The sequence below is a fragment of the Macrotis lagotis genome, chromosome 3 (genome assembly GCF_037893015.1).
Source record: "Macrotis lagotis isolate mMagLag1 chromosome 3, bilby.v1.9.chrom.fasta, whole genome shotgun sequence".
In the NCBI taxonomy this organism is placed as follows: Eukaryota; Metazoa; Chordata; class Mammalia; order Peramelemorphia; family Peramelidae; genus Macrotis; species Macrotis lagotis.
This window is the reverse complement of record NC_133660.1, coordinates 2,629,976-2,647,999: the sequence shown is the minus strand read 5'-3', so window position 1 is coordinate 2,647,999 and position 18,024 is coordinate 2,629,976. Positions and strand designations below refer to the sequence as shown.

At 35.6% G+C, this 18,024-nt stretch overlaps 1 protein-coding gene across 4 annotated transcripts in view; it reads right to left on the bottom strand.

The window, feature by feature from the left end:
* Positions 1-9,187: 9,187 nt before the first annotated feature.
* Positions 9,188-18,024, bottom strand: part of GRID2 (glutamate ionotropic receptor delta type subunit 2) — a 1,800,826-nt gene continuing 1,791,989 nt past the window's right edge. For all 4 annotated transcript variants that reach the window (XM_074228050.1, XM_074228051.1, XM_074228052.1 and 1 more), the window contains 2 exons: positions 13,961-14,201; positions 9,188-11,495 (listed from right to left, as the gene is read on the bottom strand). In XM_074228050.1, coding sequence (XP_074084151.1) covers positions 11,073-11,495; positions 13,961-14,201 — 664 coding nt within the window. In that variant the 3' untranslated portion in view covers positions 9,188-11,072. The remainder of the gene's footprint in view (positions 11,496-13,960; positions 14,202-18,024) is intronic.

Genomic DNA, 18,024 nt, shown 5'->3' with positions numbered 1-18,024 from the left:
TAAGACAATCAAAATTTGCTATATTACCCACTAAGGTAGTAGGTTGGCATATGTCTCCTGCTGATGAGTTTTTAGAAAAAGTATTAAAAACAACTAAGCAAAAGAGATGCGAGTTGCACTGTGTTTGGAATACTAAGTATTATAGCAGCTATTGTAGCTGCTACATTCACTACTATGTCCATACAAGTGATAAATAAGGAAAAGGTGAAGCAAAATGTATTCAAGGATTGTCAAAAAATATTCTTAGAGCATTAATGGCTCAGGAGAGAATTAATGAAGACCTTTATCATTTGATTAACGCATTATAAACCAAGGGAATCATGTGGATAAGATTACAATTACAATGTGATTATAGATTTTCTGCTATTTGTGTTACTCCTTTAAAATATAATACTTCACTTATTTCTTGGGATAATATAAAGATTATTTGAATGGAATATGGTATAATGATTCTATAACTATGGATATGAATCAATTGCATAAAATTGTTAAGGATATTTCATTGGCACCTAGGATGGAAATTGACTCAGATGTTGATAATTTGTTTAATTATATAAATTTAATTATGTAAATAGATTTGATCCTTTTCATTTTATGAACCTATTAGTGAGCATGCTTTCTGGTATTTTTGCATTATTTTTGGTATTATGTTTTATTTTCCTTTTTTTCTCTGGGACAACACTTGGATACTGTAATACACCTCTTAAATCTTCAGCATAAGAAGGGGGAATTGTAGAGGGCCAACTTCTGTAGGGTTGGGATGCAGGGATCCCTGGAGACAGAGGTTACCAGGGATAAGCATGTGTTCTTGCTCATTAAACGGATTGGTTGGCTCACCAATAAACCCTGACCTAAACATTTGTGGAACTAAAAGTGTATGGGAAACTTTATGATAAGGAAGTCCACAGACTTCAAAAGATAAATATTGTAAATTTATCCAGGGAAGTCAGGCAGCTGGATTTTGTCTGACTTGTCATGTCTGAGATAAGTTTTTTTTTATGAGTCTGGATATTCAACAATAAAGTTAAGAGATGGTTTTCTTGACATTAAGTCGTTGTTGGCTTTCTCTTCAACCCAGCTCCCATCAATATTCCGGCTCACACTGGATCTATCATGGGCGATAAGGGGCAAGTTCTTCCTAGTCATCTTCAAAAAAATTCATGCATCTTGTTTAATGGGTAACCTCTCTAACTGCACACTGATCTCTGGCTCAGTCACATCTAGACTTATGCTTCTGTGTCTGGGAAGAAAAAGTGGAGGCACTAGGTGGGATTCTTTGTGTTATATGGAGCTGAAGAGTCATATCACACACACACACACACACACACAAAAAAAAAAAAACCTTGGCTCAGTGAGAAGAGACCAGATGTTCTGAGCTTCATCCTTGACTCCTGTCAGTCCATTTTTTTTAAAACCAGGAAACTGATGAAATTAAGAATGGACACTTCAAACCTAGGATATGTTAGAAAGTGTTTCTGAGTTAAAGTATCATTCACTTAAAAATTAATATGAATGTTTTGTTTATGAGAGCCTGTTTTCCTGGTAGATTAGCTCTGACCCTATACTTCCTTTGGTCAGGTTGGTCCCTTAGTGTCATGACCACTGTGGGTTTGAAGGTACACATGCATGGGCAGGATAGGGAAAAAGTTGTGTCCTGCCCCCCCCCCCCCCTTCATCCCTGGTGGCTAGTGATTTCATAATGGGCATGGGGAGGCAGGAACTAAAGCCTCAATAAACTGAGACAGGAGATGAGGGTATTCAGGAAACCAACAAAATGGTCCACATGCAGTAGTTTGGAGGCACAAAGCTGAGAGCTCTCTTCTCCCTTCAGGCTTCTATGCCAGCCTGAATGGGAATATTCCTCCTTTCTCTACTATTGAGGTTCTATTCTCGCTCCCAGGAAAACTTGCTCCTTCTCTTTCTCTTTGAAGTTATATCTACCTATTGCCACTGTCTTCAGGTTCCTATGTTGGAGGCACTTCAGAAAAAAATGCTTATAATATAGTTGTCTAGAATGTATAGAATTGGGTGTGTGTATACTAGTAGATGGGAGAAACAATTTCATTTAGACTAAATTTTAGAGGGTGGTGCTTGAGCCGAGATTTAAAGGGAAGCAGAGGTTAAGGAGGGAGTTCAGTCCAGGGACAGGGAACAGATAATGCAGGAATAGGAGTTGGAATGTTTTGTATGAATGAAGAATAGCAAGAGCAGCAGTTTGAGCACAAAGGGAGGAAGGTAGGTTGGAGTCAGGATATGTAGTTTTACATTCCCATTGTAGGAGTTTCTACTGGAACTGAGAGGTAGAGGTTGGAACTGATTGAATAAGGGTGTGAAGCATTTAGAAGGATGCTTTAGAAAAATCACTTGAAGAGAATGGTTTAGAGAAGGACAGAGATAAAATAAAGAGTGAAAGGGTCTTTTTTACAAAAAGCAAAAAGTTTTCATAATTATCAAGGGGAGAGGTAATGAGGTTCTAACCTAGGCTGTTGGGCATGGGATATGAAAGATGTGGAGAAATAATTCTTAATCCTTAGAAATTAATTATAGAGTGAGAAGTCAAGGATGACAATAAATTAGAAAACCTGGATGATTGGAAAGGCCTGTGGTATCCTAGACAGAAATACAGGAGTTCAATAGATGAGATGTCTTTTAGAGAAAAATGAGTTTTGTATTGGGCAGGTTAATTGTTTTTCTGTGACATACATAAGCCATTTTTTAAAAATAATACACTGGAAAAGATCATTTCAAGATAAAACATTATGTATTCCTTTATAAAGTTCTCTATGATCTTATTTTTTAAATTCAGATTTCTATATAATAGATTTACTTATGTAAATTACAATTATGTTTGGCATTTATTTATAAAAATCATTATGGATGACAATTTTGGGGGGGAAAAAGGAAAATTTTTTTAGGCTACTAAGCTCACTCTTTCAATACTACTCAATTTAAGTAGAAATATCAACCACCTGAAGTAGAATAATGGCATTAAGTTAGAAACATTACTGTTTCAAGTTTTTAGAGAGACCAAAGATATTAATTACTGTACTAACCAGAGATAATATAGTTACTGGTATTTCTGGAATTGTGAGAGCTCATCATTATTTGATTTCATGACCTCTCAGTTTTCAATGACATGTACTTATTTAGAAAAGAATCACATGAACTTCTGACATTATGCAGTGGTTTTGTGCTTATTATCTTGGAAATAAGCGTGTTTTATATGAAAATGTAAGTATCTGTGTATGTGCTAAAAAGGTTAATATTTGAATTCTAGACAGCACTAGTGCTCTATCTTTGGCTAACACCATGATTGTCATTCTGATGGAAATTAATTTTATCTTAAAAAGTTGTTGAAAATTTTGTGTCCTTTCTTTTGAAGAGAATTGTGAAATAGCAGTTGAAAGTATGTTTTCCCTAAGGGGCAGAGGTGGGGAACCTTTATTCCATCAGAAGAAATCTTAAAAATTAGCCTGCTATATTTGGTCAAACATTTAAATCACCCACAAAAAGCTTTTAGATTTATTGAAATTTGAGTTTCACTTGTGGTTCCCTTGGCATCATCAGGATAAAAGACTTTGCCAATCTTATATGACCCTGTCGAATGTTCCTGCTTCTGCTACAGAGGGGGAAAAAACAGAAATCTCTTTTGGGAGAGTAGTCTCTCCTGATAGTATCCTATCTAGTTGTCAAGTTTACAAAACACTCCAAGAAGCCTACAGATTGAACAAAAAAGAAATAATACACTTTCAGTTTTAGCTTTTTTTTGAAGTTGGACAAGCTGTTAGTAACACCTTCGCAGTTTGGTAAGATTTTTACGATCTCCATTCATCATCCTAGAGAAACTGGATGGATGGATGATACTGTGCAATTTGGAATTTTGGAACAAGTATACAGAAGCATGTGAAACAGTTTTGTGGATTGGGAATCTCTTTATTCAATCTTCCTTGCCCAGAGTGGTTGGGCTTGTTCACATCACTACTTTTCTGCTCTGGGATTCTACTATGTAACTCTCTAATTGGGGCAGCCATCTGTCTCTGTGTTTTTCTGATGGAAATGTTTGTCATGATTAGCAGTGCTGAAATGGAAGGTCCATTGGTCCTGAGATCAGAGGTCTTGGGCAAGTCATTTAACCTCTCTCAATTTCATTTTCTTCATTTCTAAAATGTAGGAGTTGGCTTAAATGGCAGCCAAGGTCTTCCATTTCTAAAGGTCTGATTCTTAGGCTATTATAAATGGATAAATATATATTCTGTATTTTATTTTAGAAGCAGGGATAGACATAGGGTTTATTTTCATCAGTTCTTGGTATGGTCATCTCAGTATCTTTAATATTGACTCCAAATCAGTTCAACATCATGAACCAAGTTGAATTCTTTCATGAATAGTTCAGCAATATTCCTTCTTCCCCTGCTACTTGTGTGTGAATATACAACCAGTACTGAGGACTTGGTTCAAATTCCAATTCCACTATTTATTTAGTACAGTTAATTCTACCTTTTTTGGACCTATTCCTTGTCTAGGCACTGCATGCACATATTTTCATAGGAGATCCTGATACTCCTAAAAAGATAATCTATCCAAAGATGAGAATTCAAGAAAATCAGGCTAGATCCCTAAAATAATTATAATAATCTGATTTTAAGCCAGTTCTGCTTGGCTTACCATAGCAGTTCATATTTGTGGGCAAAAGAAACAGATCTGCTAAGCAGAACTAACTGCTTCCTTTTCCATTTGCTTAGTATCCAGGATGAAGACCAAAGCACGGGAACACTAGGCTGTGATGGATATCTCTGGCATTCTAGTCTTGATGTGGCACCTTGGTTGTCTATTTGCTACTTTTGGTTTTTCTTGCCTTCTTTGTAAAACGAGGAGATTGGCTTAGAAGTTGCTTAGAGTTCTCAACTGTAGGATATGCATGGAATAAGTTTAATTTCCAAGCATCACCAACTCTAGATCAATGTTTCTCTCACTGGCAAAGGCTCTCTCACTTTCTTCTCTCTCTGTTTCTCTCCCTCTTTCTCTATTTTATCTACACATTTACTTATCTTCCTGTCTGTCTGTCTGTCACCTAGGATTTCAGAAGAACTCAAGTTTAGTCCTACCCCAGTCATTTATTATACAACTGCACGTTATTGACATCTATGTCTTCTTCATCTGCAAAATAAGATATTAACCTACCTTGTCTACCTCCCAAGTTTCAGAAGATCAAATGAGAAGCTTTCATGGAAGCTCTATGAAAACCTCAACTTGAGGGTCCTTTTAGAAATTAATTGATAATAATGATATGCTTAGGCATATCAATATAGAGCAATATTTTTAAAGGTAAAAAGAATGAGAAGACCCAGGAGAACATTATACACTGATATAGCAACATTATGCATGAGATGATCAGTTAGGATGACTTAACTCTTGTCAGCAATATAGTGATTGAAGACAAGTGAAAAAGACTTATGATGGAAAATGCTATCCATATTTAGAGAAAGAACTGAAGGAGTCTGAACACAGATCAAATCACATCATTTTTACTTTGTTTTTTTACAGATTTATCTTTTTGTTCTGTATCTTCTTCCACAACATGACTAATATGAAAATATGTTTTGCATGATTGTTATGTATGACCTAGATCGGCTTGTTTGCCATTTTAGAGAGGAGGGAGAGGAGGAAGATAGCTAAAAGAATTTGGTACCTCAGAATCTTTCAAAAATTTAATGTTGAAAATTATCTTTATGTAATTGGAGAAAATCAAATAATATTAAAAACAAACAAAAAGGTAAGAATTATCAAAATAAAAAATTAGCTCCTAAGGGAAAATTTTAAGGTGCTTTAGTGACCCCTTGGGACAAGAGAACCACCCTAAAAACCCCAATATCTTTGTGGGTACAAATGACCTCATGTCCCTCCACTATGAATCTGTATAATTTATAATTTAATTTGTAATATAATAAACCTGTATAATCTGTAATTTTGGAGTCTTGTTTTATTGACCCAAATTAATTTTTACCTTTTGTGTATTGTAGCTATGTAGGCAGCCTTATGAACAGTTACATCTTTACTTCATCATCATGGATAGAGTTCAGGAGATGTGAATCTTTGCATCTTTACCGAAGCAGAAGAGACCTAGAGACCCTAGGATATATGACCAGGAATGAATAGAACTAGGTCATTATTAGAAAAAAGAATGTCTGGTGCAATAAAGACAGTCTCTACTAAGAATGACATATGTCATGAAATACTTGGAACTGAGTGGTTTTGTCAGTGAAACCAATGCTGAAAAGGAGTTCTTGACCTCTAATCCTAATATTTACGGAGTTAGAAGGAAATGCTAAAGCCACAAGTTAGGATAAAAGTAATTATTTGGGGAAATATTTTGGTATTTATGATATACAGATAAATAGAGAAGGGACAGTAAGTTCATAAGTGTTTTGTACTATTGGCTTTCCATGTGACATCGTTTGAAAATCAACAAGTTGAGCCCCATCCGGACCATTTGGTTCCCAGTACTAGCCTCATAGCTCTAATATATTTTTTGTCTTCTCAGAAGCAAAATGTGAATCTCAGTGTTCAAAAATCTTAATCAGATGATAAGAATCATGGATTTAGAAAATTATGATCAAACTCAGGGCTCTTTTCAGTTTTACCAATAATTTCTAATAAAGTGATAGTGTTTCTGAAAAGTGCTTCAGATGTTCACATTCTAACATTTATCTGTTTTAAAAATCATTTCCACCTCTTCCAGTAAGCAAAACAGCTTGGTAGAGAGGTGATGTATCAAATAATATGTAAAACAGCAGAATAACGAAAGGTTAGTCAAGTTCCTCATTTGTAAAAGAAACAATAGCAGCATCTAGTTCACAGAGTTAGTATGAAGATCATAATCGATGTGTACAAAGAGCTTGGCAAATTTTAAAGCCATTATTATTTTAATTTGAAAGTGTGGATTGTTTTTTACCCCATACTAAAAGCAGAAACAATTAGCAAGGTTTAAAAAAAGAATATAAAAATTTTGATCTATCCCAATGAAAAAAAAGTACTATCGACCTAACAGATGTTAAGCAAAGCAAGATTATTTCCCCCTCTGTAATTTTTTTACTACAAAGTTCCAAAAATCAAGCTACCTTCAAATAATAATTTTAGTTTCATGCTTTGAAATAGCAGAAATATTGACATTTTGTTTAGTTTTCAAAAGTGACTAGGTCCATTAAAATTGATCAGTCTTTAATACTTGCCCAATGCTTTGCACATAACTTTATACTCCTTCATCTACTCCAGTGCTCCCAGAAGTCCTCTTTATGACAGAGGTGACCCTAAGTTCTTCAAGAGTGTGATGGTGCATTCCATGTTTGACAGGGTCTACTTCCAACCTAGAGAGACTTGGGAGAGTCTGGGCATCTGAGGACCAGACTGGTTCAGTTTTTCTGTCTGATTAATCAATAGGTAGCCACAGGATTATGATATTTTTAATCACACAATTCCTTTCCATTCTATCTAAGGCTTAGAGGGGTTGTTTGTGATTTGTAAGAGTTTACACATTGGTGAAATCACAAATCTAAACATGGACCTTAGAAGTAAATGATAATCAGAATGCCACATTGATATAAGCATGGAAGACTGGTTTTAAGATTTCATTAGATCTGAGGTAAGGAAAACAATAATATTTTCTTCTTTATTTGGCCATCTCCAGTCATCTTGATTCATATCTGATCACTGGACCTAGATGACTCCGGAGGAGTCTTAGCACAGCCGCCCCCACTCAAATCTAATTCACGTGCATGGCATGGCACCACCTCCCTGATGTCATGGTCTTCTTCAAAAATGAAGGATAAAACCCCCATTATTATTATAATTAAAGGGGGTGTTTCCAGGAAAACAAAATATTTCCTCCATAAGTTCTAAGCTTTATGTTGAAATGGTTAAGTAGGCATTAGTGTTCCTATTTTTATACTTTCATATAAGCCAAAAAATGACCTACTAGAAACATTACTGAAGCAGGAGTTGGGAAATCTTTGGTCTTATATGCCTCGCAACCTCTCAGTCTCAGAATTTGAGAGTAGTCGATTTTTTGGGGGTACCTTCTAAATTGCAAGATGATTTTCATTTAGCACAAATTATAGAGGTTTTCAGTATTAGTCTTTTGCTTAATGGTTTGCTCTAGTCCTTATTGTTTGTGATGGTTTCAATGCTCAGTAAATTATTGATAGTCCTGGATTTTTATTTTAATTTGCTTAAAAGCTACTGATTTGGTCTGCGATTTGATTTGTGATTCTGATGTCTTTTTAAAGTTCAATGAAGCTACTTTTTATCTTTCATGTGAAAGGAATTGTATTAATTTTTAACCTTTTTTCAATTTCTCTTAATTTATATAACCAGTGTATTTGTCTTAGTGGGATTTCAGAAACTCAAAATTTAAAATCAAATTGAATGCAATGTGTTTTCAAATATATTTCTATTGGTTATAGAAACATGTGAAGATGCCATAGCTTTCCAAGAAGATGAAAATTTCTAGAATAAAAAAATTTCTAGAGTAAAAACAAATAATATGAATAAATTAATCCTAGTAAATAGACTGTTTTAGTCGCAAAGAAATTAATACTAACTAGATCCTATTTGAAAAAGGATCTGGATTTCTTCATTGTAAATGCATCAGATTCTTGTCCTGCTTTTATATAATAGCTTTGCCCACACTATTTAAAAAAAAATCCCACATTTTGCTCTGCTCCACAATGAGTGTGCACACAGAAACTTTCCGGATAGAAATCTGTGTAGTAAATGTGATGTTTGTAACACAGTGTAGAAAGAGAATCTTCCTTTAGTTACCAAGCGGGACATTGTCATTTGCTGCCTCGTAACCATTCCTTTTGACAGCACTATTGGCTAATATCCATATATATTATGTTCTTAAAAGAACCATGGGTATATTTTTCTAAAAACACTCGTTTGAACCAGGAGAAAATGAATCTTTTCAATTTTCGCATTATTTAGGACAAAACGGTATGAGAGCAAGTTTAGAAAACAATTTTATTAGACAAATTATTTAGACAAATTATACACAGAAAGCTCTGCCACTTGTAACTGAGGCCTCCAAAAAGTGTTTTGTGTATTTGTATAATAGGCAACACATCAAAATAGGCCTATTTTTAAATATTGTACATGGTTAACAATTTGTTTATAACTAAAATCACTTCAACTTCTGGTATGTCCCTACATAGCTTCTTGTAAAGATTTCTTTTTCTTTTTTTAAATCATATTTTTGAATGAAATCATGGATTTTACAAGGGAAAACAAGTTGTGCATGCACTTAGAGACTTGCTGCCCTGGAAACAAAATGGTCTGTGCATGATAAGAAATCATTCTGCCTTACACAGTAGACAATATTTGAAGATTTAGTACAAAAACAGTGACAGTACAAGATGCTCCCCAGAACAGAATTACCATCAAAATAGAATATATCTGAAGAATATACTTTTAAATTTCTCCTAAAGCAATTCACATTGGCTGATTCCTATATCAATCCTAGCCATGGAATGAATTGGATTAAATTAAGCATATGACTGCATTAAAAAAAATGCAGGATTAAGTTACTTGCTTCCTACTTACCACGTTTTAATTTAAGGATTACAAACTGAAAGCTCATTCTACATTTCTAACAAGTAAGAATGTGACTTTAAAAGGTTCGTGCCCAAAGGAGCACTGGTTTTTGCTATTGTCTTTCTCTATACTTGGCACTAATGTAAAAATTACTTAGCTCCTCTAATAAAACTAAATTCCAAAGGGATTAAAATGAGAGCCTGGTCTGTTTTTTTTTAAAACGGATAATATATGACAGTAATTAAGGCCCTATCAATATTTTTCAAGGGCTACCCCTCCTTCCTACTAACATAGCTATTGTATTGATTGGTCTACTGCTTTGGAAGAGAATTTATTAACCTTCAATGATCTATGTTTAAACTCTTATAGAGCTATATTAGCTGTCATGGATGTGGTTTAGCTAATAGCATTTTCCATTTATCTAATTAATTAAAAGCAAAATTATCAAGGTTAGCTTTATACACTTCTGAATAACAAATGCAAAACCTATTCAAATGAGTTACATCTAGGTACAAACACTAAATTGCCCTGGATGTTCTAATAAAAAAAAAAAGTATAATATATGCTCAGGTTGGCAAACAATGCAGTCACAATCCCATGAAAGCAATCAGCCTTTTCTAACTGAAAAGACCCACTTCACTGTACATCTTTCCTGTATACAACACTTTTTTTTTAAAACTAAAGCTTTATTAAATGAATTGCGATAGCAATGGCCACCATGTTATATATATATATACACATTATATAGGTGCATATATATGTATATATATGAGATACTAATTTATTTAACACGACAGGTTTCTGCCACATGATAAAGTTTACTGTACATAAGAAAAAAATTTTAATACTGTACAATCACATAAAGGTCATATGCACTGTTGCAGTGCAAGAGTAAATTTAACTGTAGTTTTTACTGGCATAGTGATGGCTTTTTGTAGTCCTACAAAATTGCATTCTCATGTTATGTGGCCTGAATGGTCTTTTTTTTTTTTTTTTTTTTACACTGCAAGGGTTGCCTTTGGTCCACAGTTAAAGGACACAGAACAGAAGCAAAGCACTGGATGGATGCAGCAGAACAAATAGAAAAAGAATGAAATTATTGCAAGTTTATTTTTATTTTTTAGAAAAGAGACATTGTGGAGGCCTTTATGTCAAAGTAATCCTGCATATACTTGTAGTATATTCAGTGCACATTTCCTATACTTGAAGTACAGTATATGAAAAGCATACTAATAGAATACTAGTGTCCTATATTCTGGGGGACAAGGTGACTAAGGGAAAAAATGGAGGGAAATGGGTGGGAAGAAAGAAAGAAAGAAAGAAAGAAAGAGAAAGCGAGATGGTTAAGAGAAAGATCTAGAGCTGTTACTAATAATCCTGATTTTTTTTAAAAAAAGTTACATCCATGTTAGTCCCACAATATTACAATTGCTCCTTGCAAAGGGAGTCCTAAAAAGAAATAGTGAAGAAGCTTTGCCTGGTGGTCATATGGAGGTACCTCGGTCTGGGTCATTACCAAGATTAAGCCCAAGAGTAGGAGTTGGTTGATAAGGGATTGATGACATTGTTTTGATAGGACTCCTGAAAAAGCCCCCATTAGGTGCCCTGTGCCTGAAAGGTCCAGTTCGATGGTCCGGCACATTGCCAAATGAGAAACCCGAAGCAGCCTTAGCGGATAGTGTACGGCTAAGAGTCTGAATTTGCTCTGGGATAAAGGTAGTGGTGGTAATATGAGTGTTCCTGAAATCGCTGATTTGTTCCAATGCTTGTCGAGTCGGCAATGTATCAATGTCCAGAGGGGTCAAGTCAATTGATGAGGTGGAAAATTGTTTATGGGGACTATCGTCATCTGTGCATAAGCTATTGACTCTTCTGTGGAGATGCTCCAGGTCAATTTCCTTGTCATCCTGGAAGTGGGGGGGAAAACAAAAGAAAGAAGACAGGGCTTTAAATATCTTTCATTATACTATAGGACACCAAATGGAAGCTTCCATGGCTCCATGAAAATCATTTTGGAAATATACAATTAATTGAATTTTAGTATTTATCTATAGGTCTAAGTTTGAGTATGAATACTTTCAGCAAAATATTTCTCTGTAATTAATTCCACTAACATAATTAATTTGTAATATTTAGCATAACTACAAAGATATAGGAGTGACAAGTGAATATTCTAGCATAACATTAAGTGTACTATATAGTACAATAAAAATTATAACTATAACAGGGTCAGTTGGAAGCAAAATCCTAAAGCATGTATACTTGTCTTTGTTTACCCCCCTTCTATTTTCTGCATCCTTATTCCAAATGAAGGATACTCCTTCCTGGGTGTTTAGTGAGCTTGTGTTGCCCCTAGTTCTTTGTGTTATAAATGAATGGCAATAGAAATCAACTCTCTTCTTCATTTTATTAGAGGTGTTATCCATTCTAGAGATTTTTGAATTTTAATGAATGGCTAGAGGTGGGACTATTTAACCCAGAGATCTAAATGTCTGGTGATTGGATTTATAGCACCTGAATTGAGGAGATAATTTGATGGCAAAAGATCTACAATTTGAATCCTCAAATCACACAATGTGTCAATTTATTCCATTTATTTAAAGAATCAGCCTTTCGTAACAAATTCTAAAACAGTTATGTCACCTTGATCATTTGGAACTGAAACTTCAGATTAATTAGGGTGAAACTGGATTTTAAAACTTACTGCTTATTGAATATGAAAAAATCCTTCTTATCCTCAATCAACCTTCTGGCATGGCCCTTCCAGTAAACATACATCAGAATGATTTTTTTAAAGTAAAACTATTTATATTTTGGGGAACATAAAGATTCCTCATTGGGGGATTGGCTGCCATGTAGCAGAGCTCAGTTAACATTTTCTCTGTTGTGTTGTCTGTCATGGTCTCCACAGGGCTGCTTTTTTGATTTAAATTATTATTTCCCCCCCTCCCTTTGTCATTTCCAAATTCAATAAAAACACCATGTTAATATAAAGTTATTATTAAGATTTTAGGAGCTAGGGAAATGCAATTTTGTGGTCCCTACAGCAGTTGAAATGTAGTCATTCATCAACAGATATAGTGACGAAAAAATTTCATATTGCCTATAATAATTCAAAATACAAAGGGATTTGGGAGTCCTTAATTTCCAGATTTTTTTTAGAGAAGATTAAGGCTCAGCTGTGATACTGCACATATGTGCTAAACTAGTTTTTTAAAATAATATTTTAATTCATAACATATTAATTCAACTATACTGATGTATTTCTTATTTTAAAAAAACCCTTTCTTAATTAAAAGCATGACTAGTTTTGTTATCAGGGGGATATTAAAAGCAATATTTGGCGAAAATCTGTTTTTGAGACCATAAAACTTCAGAAGGGAATAGTTAAATAAGTAAACAATAAAAGAAAAAATTTTAATTTATATAAACAGTTGCTATGTGAATCATTTATCATTTTCTTCAGTACATTTAAGTTAAGTCCTCTTGCGTTCATGGTTATTTCAAATGATTGAAAGCAAAAAAACTTAATTCTGTAAAAATAATATACAAATCTCATATTTTAACAATTCTGACTGATATTTCTATTTATTAATGATATTTTAGTATATTTGGAAATTTTGTTAGAAAAAAGGAAACAAGTAAAACATTAAGCTATTTTCTGTCTCTCATTTGGTTTCTTCTTGCTACTGTATATATAAAAACAACATTTAGATGAAAGCAAAGCATTTTTTTCTTTTAAAAAAATCAATGTGTGCATCTTTATAGTTCCTTGTAATTATTGAGAAAATGAATCTGGTTTTTACAATGGCCAATTATAACTGCAGGAAGTGGGGGAAAATAATTCTGAAGTTGGCAAGAGGAACCTAGGAAAAAAACAAAAACTCATTTCCTGTAGGTCTATAGCCTAGATAGGGGATGTACTAATTGGCAATTCTACCTTCCATATCTTTGTGTGAAAAAAAATGCATATTATATTTCTTTAACATAGTCATAGTGAGGAGGGGTAGGTATCAGGTTTTTTAGACTTGAGATTTATTTACATGTCTAACAGTTAGATTAAAGGCTACCACTAAGTTTGGGAAAATTTCAAATTTTCCCTTAGAATACTGAAACATTCTTTTTTTATTTTCTTTGAGCACCCTAAAGCAGAAAGTTGAATTTTATATGCCAATTATATTTTTGTAAATTTAATTCTGTGTCTAAGTAGGTAGGAAGACAGTGCTGCTAGATAATTCCGATAACCAACCCCCCTCCAATAAGCCAGTCTTCACGATTCTCCATTTGGAAAATCTTAGACAATGCCACAAAAGTGGCTGCTTGTTCTAGTAGGGGAGATCTCTTTGGACAGCAGACACTCTCAAGCCAATACCTCTTTGGAAGGAACCCGGGAGCCTTTTCTCTTGTTCCACCAGGTCTCGAGCATCGCTATGAAGCAGGAAAGGACGATCCCTGCTGCCAGAATACAGAAGACACCTGCAAAGCTCTTTATATCCAGGGCACTGCCTTTCTGTTTGGTGTCCACAGAAGAGTACAGGTCACACTGGCCATTTTTTGGCCACCATTTATGCTTCAGTATATCCATGTCTCCATTTTGTTGAAGTTCTAAGATTCTTAGCAGGGAAAGAGAAAAACAATTAGAGCAGAGACAACTGTTCGTTTATATAGACAAAGAGAAGTCTACTGTTGAATACCCTATAAAGCACCGTGTCTGTCAAAGGGAAACCGAGTTGCAAAGAGAATGGTAGCCAATGTTGTGATTCAACAGATAGAGTTTATACGAGGTGTTTTTTCCCTTGAGTTTGTGTGTGCTTGCTGGTGTGTATTCTATAATTTATAATATTTCCCCTGGGGTAGCTACAATGTGTTTTTACAATTACATTTCCAAGGCAGTATTTTTTTTTTTTTTTTGAGTGTGGTTTCATGCTGCTGCACAGTTCTCTGGTCTTTGAAACAAAATGACACTCTGGATTCTAATGCTTTTATAAGGAACATTTTGCTGCTTACAGCAAGTTGCTGGCACATCATCATGCAGCATATGGTACATACAAAGAAATTCAATTAAAAAGGCTTCTATTATTTAACACGATGTGGGAGAAAGCCCTGGGATAATTTTGAAGTTGATAAAATACATCAGTTCTGGTTTTGTACACAACTGGTCTGCCAAAGGGGGAAACACATCTTACCTTGAAGAACATGAAGCAAAGTTACTGAGAAGCTTTCAGGTAACGGTAATAAGTTCAAATAAGAACTACCTTTCTTTTCATCGTTAGCTGGAAAATGTCGGCAGCAGCAGGTTTTTGGTTTTTTTTTTTTGTACAGAGTAAACTCCAAATTTAACATAGTAGCCACAGAATAGAAGTAACTTAAAACTAAAGGTGCTAACAACTTTTGACCAAAATAGGCCTACCTGGAAAGATCAAATTACTCACTTTCTGGAGGTTTATTACCTCTTTCATGCCATTCTCAGAACTAGAAGAAGAGAGTCAAGTAAGATAACTTATGTATAGGGGAGCAGGATAAAATGTATCTCATAATAAGTTTGGAGTTAGCTCTGGGCACAGCTGTGAGGTGGGCCATTGGTCTGGGACTGTGCAGGACGCTTCTCTGGGTACCTTGACCCATTCTCTCATAGTGCATACTATACCACTTCCTATTCTATCACCTAATTGATACTCCCTCCCAGGAAACACCACTTGGAATCTGGATCTCTTCTGAACCCCTCCCTCCCATCAAGATTTATCTGTTGTCCTGAGGGTATAAATTAGTCTAAATGAATAATTTATATAGGTTCTGTCAGAAGACAGTATCTTTCATAATAACTCTAAGGAAGTAGCTAATATATCCTCATTTGACAGATGAGGGAAATTGGACTCAGAGGATTTAAGTGAGACTTGAAGCCAAGTCTTTCCAATTTCAAAGCCAGTATTCTTTCTCCAAGGTGGTACCTTTTTACTTGCAGCAGCAGACGATAGAGCAAAAGCTCTGGAATGCAGAAGTTCTGAGTTCAAACTTGACCTAGTTGTGTGATCTTGGGCAAGTTGCTTAACCCTGATTGTCTTACATCTCCCATTGTCCTGGTCCATAGCTGACCATTAGACTCCACTCCACAGAAGGAGAGGTTGGTGACTTACTGAGCATAGCAGCCCCTCACTCAAATCCAAATCACTTGCTTGTCATGGCATCACCTCTCTGATGTCATGGTCTTTGAGGATGAAGGACAAACATCATCATCATCCTTTTGACCTGCCCTGGGAGAAAGTGACAGCTAGCATGTGGCAGTTGAATACAAAGCAGACACCTATCGCAAGTCCTGTGACAAACAGGTCCTCCTTAACTTGAAGGCTGGCTTGTTAACTATTTCACCCAGCTGGTACATAAGCATACATAAATAATTCGATAGTCATATATGCAGAGATCTACTTTAAGGATCTGTGACATAAATAATTCGATAGTCATATATGCAGAGATCTACTTTAAGGATCTGTGATTTCACTGGGGAGTATCTTCCTGACCATAAAACAGATTGTAAACTCTTGGTTACTTGATAAGAGCTGCTATTGCCTTCTCCCTCTAAAGTCAAAATACCAATCAATGTGTGACCAAGAGTGTCTCTGGCCTGGTAAATTGTTTACTCTTTCTTCCATTGTTTATAGGCAGGATTATGAATTGCAAATATATGTTATGGCCAGACCCTACACACTTCTGTAGGGAATGTCTGGGCTTGGTCTGGCTTTAAGTTTTGTTTTAAATTTCCTGAGATCAAGGATCTACAGGGTTGGCTCAAGCTTGGACCTTGTAAACTTTTATATGCTGGAAACAATCTGCTCATGGATGAAGTCTGACTACTGCTCCAGCTTCTCAGGTGCCAGGTTTGAGAGCTCTTTTAATTTGAGGATGGCCTGGGAGAGCTTAGGATGCTCTATGAATGCAATTGGAGGGTTTCCAGGATATCTGCCATGAGATAGGAGAATAGATTTGTAATGTAATGGAAGATATTGGAGTTAAAACAGATGCAAATGAGTGTTCATTATTCGGATGAAACTGACCCCCCTTCACTCTCTTTTTTCTTGAGTACTCTGGCCATATTTTCATTGTATTGCTTCGCTGTCTCTAATTTAGAGATGCAGAGAGACCAAGCCCAGAGAAACTGAGCCACTAAGCTCTGAACTCCTTGAGATCCTTATCTAGATAAAGGAAAAGATAGAGTTCAAATCCAGTCTCAGAGATTAACATCTTACCCTGGGCAAATCTCTGTCATTCAGTTTCTTCAACTATAAAATGAGAAAAATGGTCTCTAACGGTGCGGGATTGTGTGAGGGACAAATGATATATATGGGAAAAGTGTTTATGTGTGTCTACTAAATAAATGCTAATTTTCTTATTTTTTCTCTCTCCTTCCCCCTCCCCTGGCCACTTTCTGCATTGCCAATATGTCCTTTTATCCACTTTCTGATGATGTTTTTGTCCTGTGTTCTGAAAGTAGACATCAGGGAGGTGATTCCATGACAAGTGAATTGGATTGGGGGGGGGGTGTTTCTGTGCCAGATAGGCATCAGGACATCTGAAGATGTCCCTGATTCAAGGTAATCAGGGTTAAAGTGACTTGCCCAAGGTCATACAACTAGTAAGAGTCAAGTGCCTGAGGCCAGTTTTGAATTCAAGTCCCCCATCCCTTTATTTTCAGCACAATTTTCTGTATTATCTTCTTTCATTATATCATAAGGTCCTTGAAGCTAAGGGACTTCCCTTATTTGTATGCCTGGAATGCAGTGGGCACTTAATAAATGCTTATTGTTTTATATACAACATATCCTGACACGTCCTTTTCAATGCTCTCTCAGGCTCATAGCAGAAGAAGATTTTAAAAAAGTGAGTGACTTTTTCAAGGTCACACAGCTAATTTGTAGGGAAATAATAAAGCTGAGACTTGAATTCAGGACTTTCTAGTTCCAAGTCCAGGTGGTCCTCTATTGCTTCCTCTGGAGTAGATATTTCAAAGCCTCCCTTCCCTTACTTCCATCCATACCAGGAAATATGAATGCACTTTAACAAAGGGTCTTTTTGGGGGCAGCTAGGTGGTGTAGTGCATTGAGCACTGGCCCTGGAGTCAGGAGTACCTGAGTTCAAATCCGACCCCAGACACTTCATAACTACCTAGTTATGTGGCCTTGGGCAAGCCACTTAACCCCACTGCCTTGCAAAAACTAAAAACAAAACAAAACAAAAAAAAAACCCAAAGGGTCTTTTTGTATAAACTGATGGTGGGAATTTTTGATAGTATATAGATCTTTGTCTAGTTCTCTTCTGTTATTTGACAGATACTGATTACACCAACTGATAGATATTCCCCAGTTCAACCCAAGGAGAACTTAAAGCAGTGTCTCTAGCTTCCCCTTTCTTGGGTCCTCAGCCCTCATCATCTCTGATATGCAC